At 45.3% G+C, this 19605-nt stretch overlaps 1 protein-coding gene across 5 annotated transcripts in view; it reads left to right on the top strand.

The window, feature by feature from the left end:
• Patr-1 (Protein associated with topo II related - 1) overlaps window positions 1-19605 on the top strand; it is a 265261-nt gene that overhangs the window by 28134 nt on the left and 217522 nt on the right. For all 5 annotated transcript variants that reach the window (XM_075673867.1, XM_075673866.1, XM_075673864.1 and 2 more), the window contains exons 3-4: window positions 7414-7535; window positions 13290-13382. In XM_075673867.1, coding sequence (XP_075529982.1) covers window positions 7414-7535; window positions 13290-13382 — 215 coding nt within the window. The remainder of the gene's footprint in view (window positions 1-7413; window positions 7536-13289; window positions 13383-19605) is intronic.

Raw genomic sequence — 19605 nt, 5'->3', positions numbered from 1 at the left:
AACAGAATGTGAATGCTTGGCCCTTGTTTGGTCCTTAAAAGGTCGTCTTGTTGGGCGAGTTGGTCACAATTCATCTTGGGTACTAGGCGCGAAAACACGCACGACACAAGGAAGGAGATGGGACAGAGTGCTCTGTCCCGTCTCCTTCCTTGTGTCGTGTGTGTTTTCGTGCCTAGTACCCAAGTTGTTTGGCCATTTCTAAGTTCCGCCCTTACCTGTTCGGTTGGCATTTCACCGTCGTGACAGATCATCATGCCTTATGTTGATTATCATCACTCAGAGACCCGACAGGCTGTCTTAGCCGCTGGGCTTTACGCCGGCAAGAGTGCAGCTTTTCCGTGTCCTACAAATCTGGGCGGCTTCATAAGTACACTGACCGCCTCTCCCGCTATCCTGTCGACCCTCCTGATGGCACCGAAACCGATAGATACCTGCGTTTTGTCTATCTCTGACTTTTCACGCATTGCCGACGAGCATCGTCGTGACCCATATTTGCAATTCATCATCAAACGCCTTACCTCGGAGCAATAGGACATTTCCCTCCATATGTTTGTTTTCCAGGACGGGACCTCATGCTGACGCAATATGAGTCCACATGGTGCTGCACTGCTTCTCGTCGTTCCCCAGCACCTGCACTCATCAATTCTCTCGCAGTTACACTATGTGCTTACCGCTGGTCATTCGCGTGTCTCCTGTATGTACGACTGTGTGCGCAGGCGATTTTTCTGGCCTGGGCTATATCGCTCTGTTCAAAGCTACGTCGCTGCCTGCGAACTTTTCCAACGCCGCAAGAAGCCACCATTGTCTCCTGTTGGGCACCTTGAGCCTATAACTATCCCATTTTACTGCGTCGGCCTGGACCTCCTTGGCCCATTTCGAACTTCATCCTTCTGCAACAAGTGGGTGGCCATTGCGATGGACTATACCACGCGTTATGCCATAATGCAGGCCCTCCCTATGAGCTGCGCCACTGATGTGGCTGATTTTCTCCTTCATGAAGTGATCCTATATCATGGTGCCCCATGTCAACTACTCACTGATAGAGGCCGCTGTTTTCTTTCTAAGGTTGTCGTCGACTTTCTTCGCTCTTACTCCACTTCCCACAAGTTCACGACAGCTTACCACCCACAGACAAACGGACTTGCCGAGCGTCTCAACCATACGCTCACGGACATGCTCTCTATGTACGTGTCTGATCACCAGGACTGGGACTGTACCCGACCCTTCGTGACGTTTGCATACAATTCGTCGCATCACAATATTACTGGCTATTCTCTGTTCTATCCACTATTTGGCCGTGACCCACTCCTGCCTCTTGACTCGCTGCTCCCTTCTGACGCCAATACTACCACGTTCTATGTTCAAGACCCCATTGCTCGCGCGGCCACAGCATGTCACATTGCCCATGACCATCTTCTGGTGTCTCAGTCTATCCAAAAGCACCCTTATGACAGTCGTCAAGGCGTTCATTTCAGCCCTGGGTCACATGTCCTGCTTTGGTTACCCTCCCGTCGCATCGGTCTTAGTGAAAAACTGCTGCCGCAATACATCGGGCCATACCGAGTTCATTGCCAAGTCACCAGCCTCACATATTAGATATCAGCTGTGACTTCGATGTCTTCTACCCCACCAAGAACTGATATCGTGCACGTTTCGCGACTAAAGTCCTATAACTCGCACACTGATTTGACACCCTAGGTAGCATCCAGACGACGCTTCTGAAGCCGGGCGTTAATGTCACGTACGAGTTTGTGCAGCTGTGGACAAATGGACGCTGGGAGGTGAAGAGGAGGTTTAAGTGTCTTGACGATCGGTAAATGGCGTTACCCTGGCTACTGAGCTACAACCTTGTAACTGTATGCATTGTAAATACATATATTTTCTCCCCATAACAATAATACCGTTCTAGCTCTCTTATAGTAACATTGGGCATCCCCCAAGGGTATGTCCTCACGCTCCTTCTGTTCCTAATATATATTAAAGATCTACCCATCCATGTATCTTCTCATATCTGTATGTTGGCCGACAATTATGTCATCTTTGGCGTAATTAATAACCCTTGTGATCAGACTGGGCTCCAAAATGACCTTAACCATGTACAGGAGTGGTGCAATCTTTGGCTAATGAAGCTTAATCGTACTAAATGCAAACTTGTTTCCTTTCTCCATCAGCCTATTCCTTTGCTTTTTTCGTGCGGAGTCTCTAAATCCACTGCTGAACATGTTCAATGCTATAAATAACTAGGCGTTACCTCATCCTGTAATCTTTCCTGGTGCACGCATGTAGCCAACATCATATCATCAGTGAACACATCTCTTGGTTTTTTAAAGCTTCATTTACGTCACGCATCACAGGACCTCAAACTTCTTGCATATAAATCAATCAAATCTATATTAGAATATGTGGCGCCCATCTAGAGTCCTCACCATGTATACTTAATCAACAAATTAGAATCCGTGCAGAATTGTGCCACTAGGTTAATTCATTCTTCATACTCGTGTGACATAAGCATATCATCCCTCAACCGTGAAACCGGTCTTCTACATCTTTGTTTGTCGCCGCATCGCCAGCCTCTGTTTGCTTCACAAGTTTTTCCACAGCTTCCTCAGGCACCCTACATCATCCCACCGCACTACTAGCCCATATCAAATTGCACGCTCACATGCTTGCACTACCACTTTAGCTGCCTCGTTTTTACTTTGTACAGCAGTGGACTGGAATGGCTTTCTTCACTTCACTTCACTTTATTACCTTAAAAACCCCATTGGAGGAGTATTACATGAGGGGCAGTTAGTAAAATAAACATTAGAAACAGGCGTTCATTTTGAGATGTGGGTGACAACAGCTTCGGTAAAGGCAGATGGGCTTGTGATGGCAGCGATGGCGTGTGGAAGGCCGTTCCAGTCCCTTGATGCTCAAATAAATAATGATGCTTGAAAAGTGGTGGTCCGGGTATGTGCGCGTGCAACTTGAAGTGGATAATCGGCGCGATGAGATATGTATGAAGGGGGCGTGATGTACGGTGGATGATTTAGGGGGCTGAAAAAAAAATATTAATGGAAGAGAGGGTGGCAACCTGTCGACGGAAAGAAAGCGTTTCCAAGCCACATTCTGCTTTCATGGATGAAATGCTGATATCATACAAATACGAGGATTGAATAAACCTAGTAGCACAATTTTGCACAGCCTCAAGTGCATTTATGATATAAATCTGGTGCAGGCTCCAAATGGGAGATGCATACTCAAGTTTCGATCTTACAAATGAATTATGGGCCAAGGGTTTTACTTGTTGTAGAGTATGACGCAGATTTCGCCTGAGAAATCCCAGTGCTCTATTAGCAGCTGAGATGATGTTAGTAGTGTGCAAGCGCCAGCACAGATCACAAGATAGGGTGACACCGAGCTATTTGAATGATTGGACTGATTCTATTGGAACATCAGCAATGGAATAGCTAAATGTGAGGGGGTTACGGCAGTGAGTGAAAGACACGAGTTTACATTTGTTAGGATTTAGGTTCATTAGCCAGTGATTACACCATTCTTGTACACTATTGAGATCGTTCTGGATGAATGTGTGGTCAGATGTGCTGGTAACTTTGCGGTAGATTACACAATCATCTGCAAACATACGAATGTTACATGATACATGTGTTGGTAGATCGTTAATGTAAATTAAAAAAAGGAATGGTCTTAAGACGGGTCCCTGGCGGACGCCTGATGTTACGTGGAGTCTGCCAGAATAATGGTTATTCACAAAAACAAACTGAGAGCGGTTAGTCAAGAATGCTTCTATCCACTTTAGTATGTCGGGGTGTAAATTTAAATGAGACAGTTTTAGCAGCAAACGTTTATGATGAACTGTGTCAAATGCTTTTGCAAAATCCAGGAATATGGCATCAGTCTGAAGGTTACTGTCAAGATTAACATGCAGGCCGTGAAGGAACATTGCCAGCTGTGTTTCGCAAGAATAGCCTTTTCGAAATCCGTGCTGGCAAGGGTGAAAAAAAACAGATTGAGTCTAAATAGTTCATGATATGCGAGTATGTGACATGTTCCATGATTTTGCAGGGGACACTAGTTAATGATATAGGACGATAATTTAATGGGGTGTCTCTGTTGCCTGATTTGAAGACTGGAACGACCTTGCCCATTTTCCAGTGGGATGGTAAGATGCCTCTAGAGAGTGACTGCGAAAACAACAAAGTTAGGTACGCAGCAGATACATGGTTAATATTTTTTAAGAGTTTGGAATTAATATAATCTACACCTGCTGACGATGAAAGCTTGATGTTATCAATGATCGGGGTGATTCCGTCTGCCGAGAATATAATTGGCGACATACGCGCAGTTATGTTAGTAGATGTGGGAAGATCTGGAGTTGAAGTCTCGTTAGTAAATACAGAGAAAAAGGCTGCGTTAAAAATGTCACCACACTCGCTTTTGCTGACCACTTCGCCATGTGCATTTAACACGCTGATCGTGCGTGCCTCCTGGGGGTTTATTATTTGCCAAAATTGACGAGGGTTGTTCGTAAGCATTTTATGCAGTTCATCGTGGAAAAAGGAGAATTTAGCATTTCGTATAGCCCTCAGATAATCGTCTTCGGCCACAAAATATTTCCCCCAAGCGGAGGGGTGTCCGTTTAGTTTGGCTGAGCGGAAGAGACGTTTCTTTTTGTTTTCAAGTCGCTTAATTGTTTTAGTGAACCATGGCTTGTTTCGGTTTCCGCGGAACATTATTTTCGGTACGAACTTATCAACGAGATCGCCTAGCTTGTTTTTAAATATTGACCAGTTTTCATTAGTAGAGCGCATAGAACATAACCTCACGAACGTGCAACGCGTGTAGGTTATGATACAAGTTGGGTTAAATTGAAATTAAGGCAGAAATCCAGAAAATCTCTGGCAGGCTCACTGCCCATAGTTATGGGGACGTCATTGCTCCAGTCTATTTGAGGAAAATTAAAATCGCCAAAAAGGAGGACTTCTGCCTGCGGGTGTTGATTACTAAGGTCACTCAGACTGCTAAGTTTAAATGTGAAATCTGGAATATTATTTGGAGGCCTGTAGCAAACACCTAGAATGATGGTGTGGGGGGACGCATGAATAATTAGCCATAATACTTCAAGATCAGAAGTGATGTTTTTGGCTACGGAGCACGATAACTACTTGTGCACAGCAATCAGTACAACCCCCCGCATGCCTTTGCGATCCTTTCGATAGACATGAAATTCTGGTAGGTCGGCTAGTACTTCTGTATCTGTTATATCTTCTGTGAGCCAGGTTTCGGTTATCACCATTATATTACTGTTGGATGATAAAACAAGGTTGGAAAAAGCGTCACGTTTTGGAAGGAAACTGCAGGCGTTGGTAAAGATTACAGAGAATATGTTAGATTCGGGCTTAACAGTGCAACAGACATTTTTACGATGGGGAAATTGCTATATTATTTCTTTGACAGACTGTGTTTGCTCGTCGTAGACATAGCGCTTATGGCCCATATGCAGTGTTTTGAATCGCAAAGAAAAAGGTAATGATTTGCTTTTTGCGAAAATTACGAGGTGCCTGCGAGCGTTTTGTACGGGACGAGAGAAATCCTCTCCAACGCTGAAGCTGGTTCCTTTGAACTTGAGGTTGTTAGAAAGAATCAATTCTTTTGTTTTATGGAAGATGAATTTTGCTATGATAGGATGGTGGCGGTTAGTACCTGTGCGATGACCAACACGATGTGCGCGCTGAATTTCTTTCGGCTCAATACAAATATTCAAATGATCGTGGCAGTGCTTGATGATAAGTTTCTCGGTCTGAGCAAACACCTCTGATCCAGTTGATTCAGGGAGGCCATAAAAAATAAGATTATTGCGTCGTGACTCATTCTCGGCATCAATACGTGTTTCAAGTCTGTGTACCACGGTGGCCACTTGAGCGGTACACGTTTTCACGGTTTCAAAGTCAGAGTGCAGGGAGACGAGATTTTGATAATGCCCCTCTAGATCAGTCATGCGTTTGCCCATATCAGCAATAGCTTTGTCCGTCAACAATAAATGAACTTTCAGGTCTTGAACCTGACTGATTAATTGCGACTGACCAGCAGACAAGTTCTTCAATTCAGTTAGTAAAGCATCGGAGTTGGGGCCGGGGTTGCTTTCAACATCGCCTGACATTATCAACAAGGCACGAATTACATCAGAACACTCAAGAGCGACAAGAAGGCAGCAGTGCGGGCTCGGCAGCTGAAGCAGGAAATAATTGGTAGACTTCTTAGAAAAAAGACTGTAAGCTTTACCAACCTGCCTGACAAGAGTTAATGGATTAGCGATCTGGGTCTGTGCACAGCCGCCGAGCCCACAAGGCACCACCGGTAGTGTCTGCTCTTTCATATTTGACCGGAAAGTTGAGGTCGATGACGGCAGGTTTGTTCACACTGCATCGAGCACCACCGTCCTCGGTAGCGGTGTCATCCAAAACGCAGATGTGCCGCTCCCGACGAAATCCGAGCGCTTAAAGGGTGGTGCAGTTGAATATCCAGGGGTGCACAACAGGGATGGGTGACAGGCAATCCTGTCATGTTCACCTGACCAAGGACGATATTGCAGCGGGGCTGCCAGGGAAGCCGTCACAAGAGCTCGAAGCAACACGCGCACGAATGCGCGCTGAAACACCTGCATGACAAGAGTGAATGGATTAGCGACCTGTGTCTGTGCACAGCCGGCGAGCCCACCTAGAAAATGTTACAGCACACTTTTCCACATGAAGACTGTTCTTTGTAACTTTAATTTGCTAGGCCACCCCTTATGTAATACCACCTAAACAGTAGTCATTAAGGTAATAAAGTAAGGGAAGTGAAGCTCAGTGGCAGCCGATTTCCTAAAGCCAGCTTTTCCACGTAGTTTCCTAAGACATCCGTGTCATGTAGTAAAGCATATGAACACCGCAATAGCAGTTTTCGTTTTGTCTGACTGCACTGCGCAGGCAATTCTAGGCGCAATATTCCTGAAAATAAAAAAGGCCCACTTTAAGATAGGGTAAATATTGTAATAGGACTTTGTAAGCTATGGTTATTGTTTGAAAACTTTTCTAAAGCAGGCTGAAAATAAGTGTTTTCAACGAACAATGACTTGTGTTCAATGCATTCACTGTGCCATAAGCTTTGCTAGACACACTGCCACTGAAGAGGCTGCTATTGGGGTCACCACAGGGTCAGGTGCAGGCGTGCTGACAGGTCGAGCTCAAACTGTCTGGTGAAGGCCAATTTTATGGTTGAAATAACTAAAGTTTGGGCCTATAGAAATGCACTGGCACCACCTAGGACCTTTGGTCAGGATCGAATTTACCGCTTGATCAAGTTAACTGGAGTCGAACTAATGGAAGTCAACTGCATTTCTTTGATACAGTGATTGCATTCTCTCTCTAGATGACGGCTGGGAAGAGGTGCACGAGAAGTTTGCTGAACTTGAAGACCGTGCCAGACACCCATTGGACTCCTCCTCCGTGGTGGATTCACTGGTTGATGAAGATCCTCTTTCATTAAACCAGGTGTGTGCTTTCTAGCAATGTCGCAGATGACATAAGGGACAAGGTTAACAAAGGCATTCAGGGGGTTTCAGCGAACAAGTTCAAGAATTTAAAAAAATTGCCTGTGGCAGATGGCACAATTCTAGCCCGTAAGCTGGTCTACTCGGAAGAGGCGGACATTACTTGCACAAGAAATTGAAGTGCATAATCCACTAACAAAAATATTGCTGATTAAGTTTTCAACTGATTCACCACTGATTCAACCAAGAATTCACTAATTACACATTTAACGAATTACCTTATGGCACATACTGCAGTTTATAAATTATCGTGGATGAGATTGCAAGGCATGTCCACTTAATAATAATTGTGTGGATTACACCATTTATGACATATGCGCCATCAAACTTGTGGTAGAAGTGCATCATTGTCCCACTTACTTTCTTAACAAAACATTATTTTATTCATTGAAGCTCAAAGTTAACTGGAACGCCAATGCATTTCTCTGAAAACTTCGGGGGTTAATATCTCGGAACTGGTGTCATCCTGAGAATTCGTTCCAAGTGGGCCTGCCTTACCAACTTCCCAGCTAGAATTTGAAAATTCTAATATGTGCCGTAAGGTAATTAATTAAATGTGTAATTAGGGAATTTTTGGTAATTAGTCAATTATGCATCTCAATTTTTTGTTTGAGTAATGCAACCTCTTCGAATAGGCCAGCTCATAGACTAAAAATTGTGCCATTTTCCTCAGGTAATTTTTACACATTTTTGAAAATGTTGACTGAAACACCTGGTACAAGCCAAAACCACAGTACACTTCCCAGCGTGTGCAGGCATGCGATAGCTCGCTCCCATGCCCTTGCTGTGACTAGCAAGGAATGGTGGTTAGGTATACCTGGGACGTGTGTCAGTATGCACTCACTGCTGGCTATAAGCTGAACAGACCTTGCTTCGCATTGAGCTTTTGATAGTGTTTCAAAATGTGCAATCTAGATTTGGCTACAATCCAGCGGTGAAGCCAGTGCAGGGGAAGCTGGTCCTCGCCATGTAACATAGTCGGACTGGAACATCTGTGTTGTCCACTCCAGCCCTACCTCTTATTAGCAAACATTGCATGTGGCACGATGATTGCTCTTGCCATTCAGTTAACTACATTCAACTACATGCTCTGGTTGGTCTCTGTGTGAGGACGTTGCAGGCATGTGGTGACACGAGCCATCGCCAGCGGCCATATCCGACTGGTACACAAATCCGCGCTCACACACATTTGGATGTGCACAAGGTGTTGTGCATGGTCTGCAAATATGCGTACATGTGTAGATGTGAGCTTTTATGTGCTCAGAAGTGTACATGTAGTCTGTGCTTAAGTGCATGAAGACTATACCTGACACTGGTGTGTTTGTATAGGGTTCAACAGGCTTAAACAAAAGAGGCTGAACACCTGTAGACCTTCATATTGGATATAGTACAAGTATGTGAAAGGATGTGGTTCTGCAGTGGCGTACAAGACTGATGTGCACCACAAGGACAATAAAAGAAAGAAAAGGCTTTAGTGCTGCCAGAGATAAAGTTCCATGCCGTGTTTCATATTCCTTAGTGCTGTAACCATGTTTCGTAATGACCCTATCAGCTCCTTTAAATTTTTCCTGAGAAAGCATTAGGATAAATATGATGGAGAATACTTGGAGGGAGATTTCAGCTACAGAACACTAGCTTATGTATATGGAGTATTTACAGGACGCCACATATGCCATTTTGTTCTATTCACAGCTTTTACTGTGGTGCTAGAGAGGAGTGAATTGAGAATAAGTGCAGCTTTTTACCGTGCTGGCTATGCAACAATATAGTGACATTGATTACGTCAGTGGATACACCCTATAACTATTGGGTACACACTAACAATTCTATTAAAAGTTCTTTTTTTTTGTGAAGACATCTGCAGTGGCGCTGAAAAATCTCAATGTGCATGCTGGAGACAAGAGGAGTGTTGTAATGCACGAACACCTTGCATACAAGATTGTGGTTACTCAGTGCCGCAATGCTTCGGTCCAGGTTCTCACTGCAGCTCAGTGCTTCATTGTTTCTGGAGCTCGGAATAGGCGCTTGTGGCAGGGTCAATGAAAAGCCAAAAAAATCATGCTTAGGTGATTTTCTAGCATCATTGTCTCAATTGGTCCTCGCTTTCAAGACATATAGCAGTGCCGGTTCAATTTGTTGGCCAACATCTAGTGGTGCGCTGAGATGAAGAAGGAAATACTGAGCGCCTAATTGTTGGCCGGCCTGTCTGAACACACACATCTGCAAGGCTGCTGTACGTGGCTAGCAACCCTAGCATGGAACTGCTCCTGGCATTCTCTTTTCAGTAACATAACTGGCTTAGTGTAATTCATTACTGAAAAAAGTAATTGATTTACAGTGAGCCTTACCGAGTAAAAGTAATCAATTACGGAACTACCAAAAATTGTGGTTGATTACGTGTTATTACTTAGGTAAAAGTCTGATATGTACCTATATAAAACATGCTAACAATTAAAACATACCGTATATATTCATGTAATGGGTGCAGGTATTTTTCCGAGATTTGGGCTGAAGGGTGAAAATTATGGGTGCAGCCATTACACGGAGAAAAATACACATTTTTTTAAAACATCGGTCGTATTTGCCTTTATTGAACTCCAGTACTCGCTTGTACTGGCTCTGGTTATTCATCATCATCATCATCAGCATGGTTACGCCCCCTGCAGGGCAAAGGCCTCTCCCATACTTCTCCAACTACCCTTGTCATGTGCTGATAGTGGCCATGTTGTCCCTGCAAACTTCTTAATCTCATCCGCCCACCTAAGTTTCTGCCGCCCTCTGCTACGCTTCCCTTCCCTTGGAATCCATTCCGTAACTCTTAATGACCATCGGTTATCTTCCCTCCTCATTACGTGTCCTGCCCATGCCCATTTCTTTTTCTTGATTTCAACTAAGATATCATTAACTCGCGTTTGTTCCCTCACCCAATCTGCTCTTTTCTTATCCCTTAACGTTACACCCATCATTCTTCTTTCCATAGCTCATTGCGTCGTCCTCAATTTAAGCAGAACCCTTTTCGTAAGCCTCCAGGTTTCTGCCCCATATGTGAGTACTGGTAAGACACAGCTGTTATATACTTTTCTCTTGAGGGATAATGGCAACCTGCTGTTCATGATTTGATAATGCCTGCCAAACGCACCCCAGCCCATTCTTATTCTTCTGATTATTTCAGTCTCATGATCCCGATCCGTGGTCACTACCTGCCCTAAATAGATGTATTCCCTTACCACTTCCAGTGCCTCGCTAGCTATCGTAAACTGCTATTCTCTTCCGAGACTGTTAAACATTACTTTAGTTTTCTGCAGATAATTTTTAGACCCACCCTTCGGCTTTGCCTCTCCAGGTCAGTGAGCATGCATTGCAGTTGGTCCCCTGAGTTACTAAGCAAGGCAATATCATCAGCGAATTGCAAGTTACTAAGGTATTCTCCATTAACTCTTATCCCCAATTCTTCCCAATCCAGGTCTCTGAATACCTCCTGTAAACACACTGTGAATAGCATTGGAGAGATCGTATCTCCCTGCCTGACGCCTTTCTTTATTGGGATTTTGTTGCTTTCTTTATGGAGGACTACGATGGCTGTGGAGCTGCTAAAGATTATATATTAATATGGTTATTCTTGGCTATTGCTATAGTGCGTCACCTGCCAGCTGGAATAAATGGTGACGCCCCACAGACCAGTGACGGCAGCGTCTCGGAGGCTGTGCTTTTGCTACCTGTAGGCGCCGAAAATTGGCACGGTTGCCTTGTTTTGCCTTTGATTAAAAAAAAAAAAAGGCTTTGGAATTCTTGCACCACACAACAGATAACACTGCCAACCTTCTTAAAAAGCAAGGGTGTGCCGCATCATGCATGGGTAATCTTTAAATATACATTTTTGGTTTTCTTTTTTTTTTTTTTTTTTTTTTTTTTACGGAGATCTGGGTGCGGTTCTTGCATGGGTGCGGCCAGTACACGAGCATATACAGTAGTTGCAACAACTCTCCGACCCAGTCTGTATAGATCCTAATATATAGGCTCACTGTGTGCCTTCCAGTTATACTGGCAGACAACTTTCTGTGGCTATGAAGGGAAAGCTACGTGCGTGTGGCTGCTGCACATGTGTTACCGTGCCAAGGAAAATGTGGCGGAAGTCACATGCTATTTTCTCCTTTTTTTGCTGTATTTTCTTTCTTTCTTTCACTGTAGCAAACATGTGCTCGGGCCACGATGGCAGCTTTGTTATGGTTGTGTGTGGTCGCACGTGTTGCTCCGTGGGCTTAGTACCATGGCAAAGTCATTGTGTGTGCTGTATTGCATTAGTCACTGTGTTTTGTACTGCTGTATTATCTTGATTGTGCCCTCCCAGCTGTTGTGGTCAGGTTGGACTGGAAGAAGTGAACAGTGTGAAACGAGTGTGCATGCAACGCCATACGTCACACCACAAACGAAAGATGACTTGGGAATATTTTTCCAGTCTTAAGTGGATTCATGCTAACGTGTCATCACAGACTGAAACCGCTGTGCTTCAGGTTATGTTTGATAAACATCTTGTACGTCAGTGACAGCTGTGCAGTGTTCCAGCATTTTACAACGGACAATGCATTTGTGGCACGTAAAGCAGCCACGTGGAAGGATGGGAAAGAAGTGGCTGCTGTGAGTACTAAAGGCACGAATGTGTGCTCAAGGGGCGCAGTGAAGGTTGGTGTATGCGTTGCAAAGGTGAGCAAGGCTCAACAGAAAAACATAAACCTGTACGTATGTAGGCCCAGTCAACATGCTAACTGCACGCATACGCACTTACTGTTCGGCACCACAGAATTTTGTTTCTGTGAAGCTTCACTTACCGTTAAAATAATGTACCTCAGGCCGCGGTCGATGTATTTAAACGCGTTACGACATTCTCCATTGCCGGACTGTTCGTTGGTGTGCTGTGTCTCATCACACCTCCACTGTCAGTGGCCCCCCCCCCGAAATGTGTTCAATAAAGCAAAATGGTTCTGATGAAGCCACGACCAGCATGTGTGTTTGATCTTATAAGCTGGAGATGGGTTTGCCATAGGTTGTATCGCAGTGGAATACACTGCGATTGGGCCGTTGGCCAGATTGCTACGGCACACAGCCCGGCATGGTTGCGTCTATGGTAGTGCGCAAGGGCAAGAAATGTAAACAAGAGAGGAGTATCTGGTCCAACTCAATGGCGGCGTAACGCCGACTTCCGGCGTCACTTAGCTTCACACAGAGTGATGTCAGGGCCCCTCCTCAGATTTTCCTACCTGAATGAGTGAGATGCTTGCAACGCACGCTGTTAAAGGTGCTGCTCATCACGTCAGCCTTGCCTGATGCCTTGTAGCTGCTGGGCCCTGTTTGTGCTGTGTACCGAATCTCATTAACATGTCGATCCTGTGCATTGTTAAAACACCATTCTAGGAGCTTCAGCGTAATGCTATACCTTGCCATAACTTTCGCTGCTTTGCAGGGAAAGCACGGAACTGCCAATCTTTTGCCGTTTTTTGGAAAATAGAAAGAAACCTCTTAGTATGTATTTTATCTAACATCTACTATTGGTGTCGCTAGTTTCTTTTTTGTTCTTGGCAATGCACGTAAAGGATGCAAATTTGTACTTGCCAGTCAGTGCCTACTGCCATTTAGTGTGTAGTTACACCACTTTCATGCCAAGTATATAACAATAAGATTCCTCTGTATTGTTCTGCAGGATGTGGTAGAGCAAAGCATCTCCCACCTTGGTTTGGAAGATGACAGGGATGATGACCCAGCTATCAAGTCTTACTCCAAGTCTACAACATCAGTGAGTGTACTGTTTTGAGCATTTCAAACTTTTCTTGGATCGTGTTGCATTAACGGAATCTTGATTTTCACGAGGCCATGCCGAATTTACAACAGACCATTCATGATAAGTTTTTGTTACATTCACAGTTTCACAGATGTAGTGAACAGGGCTGTCGCTGTACTAGAAATTTGCTGAAATGAGAAGAAATTGTGCAGAGGAAACACATTTTATCTCTTTATACTGCAAACCAGATGCTTCACAGAAATATGAGACGGCACTTAGCGCCTAGTCTATCTGTCAGACACCTCGTTTGCATGTGTATATGGATCTGCCCCAACGAGTCAGACCTTGATATAAGAATCAGTGCGAAAGGCTGCCGAATCTTGTGTCCTGTGGGGACGTTACCTGTGTTATCCCGCGTAGTACCATGAACACCAACCTTTGTGTCATATCCATTAGCGGCCTGATTGATCTGACAGAGGCTGAACTACTTGAAGGCTGAAGTGAGCAAAATGTGATCAATGTAAAATGAATCAAAATAAGGTGCCATGGTAAAAAAATAGACTAAACATCTTATTCTGACATTTTGTTCAAGTGTGCTGCCCAAGACAATCGAGGCAGGCTATGAACAGGGTCAGGCCATATATTCTAAATCACCTCCTATGCTTTAAATGCCAAAGGTTCGGCCACAGTTCTCAGAACTGCCGAGGCCGACTAACCTGTGCCAAATGTAGTGACCATGACCATCCAACCGAGTCATGCGAGAACGCGTCACACTGTGTGAATTGTGATGGGGAGCATGCTGCATACTCGCCGTCCCGCCCATCTTGTAAAAAAGAAAAAGTGGCAATCAAAATCAAAGAGAATATTTCGTTTAAAGAGGCACGCAGGCGGGTATTCTTCCTGGCAAAAGAATAGCTTTGCCAAAGTGCGCATCAGGGGGCAGCGCCCCAACCACCTCTGGCGGCTGTCCGGCCCACACACAGCTGGGGGTGGCCTCATCTGTCCCCTCGGTGGCTATGGTAAGCGCTGCTACGTCATCCCAGAAGGGGCCATTGACCTCTGGACTCATTGTTTCAAGGGCCTCATTCCTTGAGAAGAGGTCCTCTCGTCAAACCGCTTACAAGAGCGGATGTCCAGCGCTTTGCAGGAGGCAGTGGACACGACTCTTAGTCAAACAATGCCTGCACTTAAAGAACAGCAAGATTCTTTCAACCACTCCAGAAAAGGAGAAATATCGCATTACACGACCATCAAAGGGTCCTGTAAACTAACCTTCCTTTGCTAGACACATAGCACTTCCTTCTCATTATGGGTACCCAGATATTACAATGAAACATGAGGACTTCTCCACAATCTTGACGATGTTAAAGAACTCCTCCACAAATTCAGTCCAAAAGTGCTGTGTGTCCAAGGAACACACCTAAAATTAACAGACTAACTTTCAGTGGCAATATGCCCCTTTCCGCAAAGACCGCTATGATGCACTCGCCTCCTCGGGGGGGTGTAGCCGTAATAGTCAATAAGGACATTGCATGTCAGCAAATAAAACTCCAAACTTCCCTCGAGACAGTTGCAGTCTGAGCTGGCTGTTTGGTAAGCTAATCGCAGTTAGTTCGATGTGCATCCCCTCTTGCTATGAACTTTCTAAAAAAGAGTTTCAAAGCTTCATTGATGAACTTCCTCTACCATACGTAGTGGTTGGTGATCTAAACGCTCATAGCCCCCTGTGGGGTGACTTGCGGTGCGACACGCGTGGGCGCCTGATAGAAAATTTTCTGTTTTCTTCAGGTCTATGTTTATTGAACAAGAAAGAACCACCATACACATAATAACACATAACATAACACATACTCGTCCATAGACTTGAGCATAGTTTCGAGCTCACTATTTCCGTACCTGCAATGGTCTGTTCTTAAGAACCCCTGTGGGAGTGATCACTTCCTAATTATGTTAAACCTAACAAAACAGATGCATGCTCGCCACATTTCTCTCGATAGAACCTCGAATCAGCAAACTGGGAACTGTTTCGAGAAATTGCATATTTAGGTGGGGACAACATTTCTGATTTTAATGTAGACGACGCTGTCGCATACCTAACAGATTTTGTTATTGACGCTGCAACAAAATGTACTAAATAAACTAACGGACTGGGTAATAATTGTCACATCCCATGGTGGAATGACCAATGTCGAAAAGTGCGCAATAATCAAAACAAAGCTTGGGATTGCTTTGCAATTCTCCAACCGCTGAAAACCTTATTAATTTCAAACAGGTCAAATCACAAGGTAGGAGAACACATCGACATGCAAAAAGAGAGATTTGGGAGAGGTACATATACGGACGAGGCGAAGGTATGGAATAGGGTGAATAACTTAATGGGCTGAGACTCGAACCTGCTACCCTTATTAAGTACCGAAGGTGGCAGGCAGCCTGTAAGATTAGGCAGATTTTCTAGGTGAACACTTTGACTCTATCCCTAGTGCATCGCATTACATGCACTTTCCGGCAAGTTAAAGAACTCTCAGAGCAACAGCCTCTTGCATACAATCGTCCTTTTAACCTAGCTGAACTCTTTGTATCTCTGAATTGTAACAAATCCGCACCAGATGGCAACTGCATAATGTATGAAATGGTCAAGTACCTTCATTCAGAAACCCTGAAACAACTCCCAGGGTGTCTACCAGCCGTGAAAACGGGGAATTCTCAGGGATTCTGAAGTCTGGAAATACTCAGGGCAAACTCGGCAAATTTGTGCTTCTGTCAGGGAAAATTAGCTGTAATTTTATTGAAAGGGAACGAAATTTGTGGTAATGCTGGCTCGCGTAACAGAGAGGGATCGTGACGAATTGCCTGTCAGTGTATAAGAACGTCTGAAATTTCGGATGCCAGAACCCTTCGGCGTCCGATTTTCAGGACTTTTTGCCATTACTCTAGGTCCGAAATGGCATTAATCAAAGGCGCCACTGTCGCCGCTTTTATTACTTCGCCGCCTCGAATCGGCGCTCTCACACGCAGATCTGCTGGCAGCCGTAGCCACCACCGCGATAAACGCTAGGCCTAGCTGCTTCGACGTTCGCTATTGAGCTTATTGCCATTTGGTGCTGGGTTTTTCATTGAACGAATTCGCCACTGTCAGCAATGTTACCGACTCAGTCTTTGTGTTTCTCACGATTGGCTTTGAAGCTCGGAAAGCACGGGGCGTAGCATTATGCTGGTTCCCGAAAGTCGACTTCGCCTCAGTTATTGAAAGTTACGCGGTGAAGCATAGCAAGCGTGCGAAGGGGTAATTGTCACGGGACACAGTATCTGTTCCTTAATTATACACGCGTCCACTCGCCATCTCCTGTCATAGTACACGCACTGATAAGCTTAATAAGTGCACTGGTAGCCCTTTTTGGACATGCCTGTGGCGATTTTGAGCCCTTAACGGCTGTAAAAGACGTGCATTCATATTTTTTTTTTCAAACTGCCCGATCTTTTAGACGTTTTCGCGTCGCCAATTAGTAAAAAAAATCAGACGGTGACTGTACGACTAACGAAGAGGATGTTTCGAATGGTGCGCAGGGTGAACGCGTGGTGGAAGTAGGATGAGAACAGAAAGGACCTACATATTGAGGAATAAACGAGAAAGGAAGCTTCTTTCAAGAAGCTTGAGCTTTGAAAAAGTTTTGGCTGATGCCGAGATGCAGGTGTCCCTCATCCAAACCAAAATAAACTCTTAAAAGCAGTGAAACAGAACGTTGAGGCGTTTTCTGCAGGCTGAGAGTATGTCAGGACAGTTGAGGTTGACACACCAGCTGTTGAGAGAGAATCTCGCTTGTGAATAAGTTCAGGCTTCATACCAATGAGCTTGCTATCAGTTGATAAAAATAGCTCATATCCCGTGCAGTCACAGCGTCCACATTTGTGGACATGACCTATTTATGCCATATCTGTGCAGTCATAGCAAGGAATAGAACACAAGCATTAAGCTTAGGGCAAATTGAACGTTCCGATAACCTAAATTACTTGCATTTTGCTTCTGAGGGATATGCATTGTTACAGAGTACCACTTTGGTGCAGGGACCATGGCATGTTTTACGGGACGCTTGAGTTGGGGCATGTCGGTAGCAATCTTGAAATATATATATTTGAACATATATATATATGAACAACCGATGCATGTAATTCGAGCAGAGGATTTAATCTTTTTTATGAAGAAACACAGCATGACCGACTTTACGATATTCAAATATTTAAGTTACTCTAGAATTATAGTGTCTCATAAAATGCTCAGAGTCGTTCTACCACCTTGATTTGCTTTCAGGGGGGACACGGCTCTTTGCGGCGAAAAAATCGCGAAAAAAATCGATTTTTTGAAAACGATATTTTCGATATCTACAGCTAATATTCCTTTAATTCACCAAGTTTCGAATCTCAGGGAGGAGTATTTCGTCCACAATATCAATTTATAACATCACTGTGAGCTGAATTCCGAGAAAAAACAGCCCTTTTTATCGCTGCGCGTAGCTCTTTTTTTACGCGCGCGATCGCAGCCATCTTGGTCTCGTTGGAAAGAGGAGCCTTCCTTCTTTAATTTCCCGCCAAAAGTGAATCCGTCGGTACGCCAGTGACGTTGAAATCCGGGGAGAAAAAAAAAAAGCTGGAATGCACGATCCGATTCGTTGACTAGCGCACGTGACCAAAAACGCGTGCTGTGGTTGGCTGCGCGAGGTTCCCATCGTCTGCTCCACTCCGCAGGCGACGCGACTGCGCGTCTCATAGGTTTGTTGGCACCATGCCCAACGATGTCCGATCCACCGGGAAAGTTCGCCACGAGGCACAAGTTTGGCAAAAAGAAGAAGCGATCAGCTCATAACTTTCAAAAGCGCTCCATTCCTTCTGAAGGCATCGAGAGTAGCTCGCCGCCAACCGCAAATGATGCCGAAACCACGGACGATGCCGAAGTAGGCGTAGCCAGCTCACAAATGAGTGAAATCGTTACGGACAGCGGCCGCGTTCGGCGTGACACTGCAGTGTTGCAGCGTGCGGATTTGTTGCAGAGGGAGATGAATGCTAAAAAAAAAAAATGGCTGTGGCTTAGCTAAGGTTAAGGCCAGGATGCGAAGCATACTAGCCTTTATTTTAGTTGTTGAACCACTGTTTAGCCTGGTGAACTGCTGTTGCTTGGCTATATTTGGTTCGGCTAGATGAAGAAACAACTCATGCGTTACTCTGCTTCGCCTTCAAGAGTGGAACGCGACAGCGTTCCCGTCGACCCGCCAAAGGGTGTAAGACAATGGGCTACGGCGCAGCGGCTACGCGCCCCGCATTGGACGCGGTGAGCGTCGAGCAACGCAGCGTTCGGCGCGGCAACGAAATGTGCGCCTGAGCAAGCGACGCACGCCTGAGCCTTATGCCCCAACCACTGGCACGCGCCGGAAAGCTTCGGCGCGCGCCGAAGGGTCAAATGCGTCAAAGCGTCGGTCGGAAACGCAGCGAAGCGGAACGTCGCGCAGCGATTATGTCTACTGCCGATGCTAGAAGTTTTCCGACGCGCGGCGAAGCTGCGCCGGCGTGCACCAATGAGAGGCTGCGACGAGTCGCACACGTCAACCAATCGAAGGCTGCGCAGCCTCCAGCTGCTATGCCTGTAATGGCCACCCAAGCGGAGGCTCCGGCATCAACGATCGTCCGAGTTTTTTGGACGCACGACGCGCGCGACAGTGTTCCTAAAAGACAGTGTTGTAATAGTAGGCCGACAACAACACGACCGACCGACCGATGACAGTGGTTTGTGGCAGTGCGACGTGGATCCGAAGCGACTTCGAACGACGCCGACTAATCCAACCTGCCCACTGGGTTCCGCCGGGCTCAGTGCGATCGTCTGCTAAAACAGCCAACCGAATCACGATTACCGCAACGTCTGTGCTTGTTGTGTGTGTATTTTGTTGTGCCCAAAACGAATGGAAACATGTTTACGAGTTCCGAAGTCTGGATAATCAGCACTCGCCTATCGCCGATGTTGTTTACGTTACGCGTAGGCCTAGCGGGTCCATCGAGTTCGTAACTGACGAGTGAACGAGGCCAGCTAAGAAACTCTGTCGAAGGAAGTGAATTTTCAGGTCCGTTTGGTGCTGCAGTGATTTAAAATATGGCACTCCTGACTTCGTGTGATGTGTGATGTGGTGAATGAACCGTGTGGAAGTTGGGTTGGTCGACCGCGGCGTGTTTCGTGTGGTGTCGGTTGACTCAAGTG

This window comes from Dermacentor variabilis, chromosome 11 (genome assembly GCF_050947875.1).
Source record: "Dermacentor variabilis isolate Ectoservices chromosome 11, ASM5094787v1, whole genome shotgun sequence".
Classification (NCBI taxonomy): Eukaryota; Metazoa; Arthropoda; class Arachnida; order Ixodida; family Ixodidae; genus Dermacentor; species Dermacentor variabilis.
Note: the sequence above shows the minus strand (reverse complement) of the source record. Positions and strands in the feature narration are given on the sequence as shown.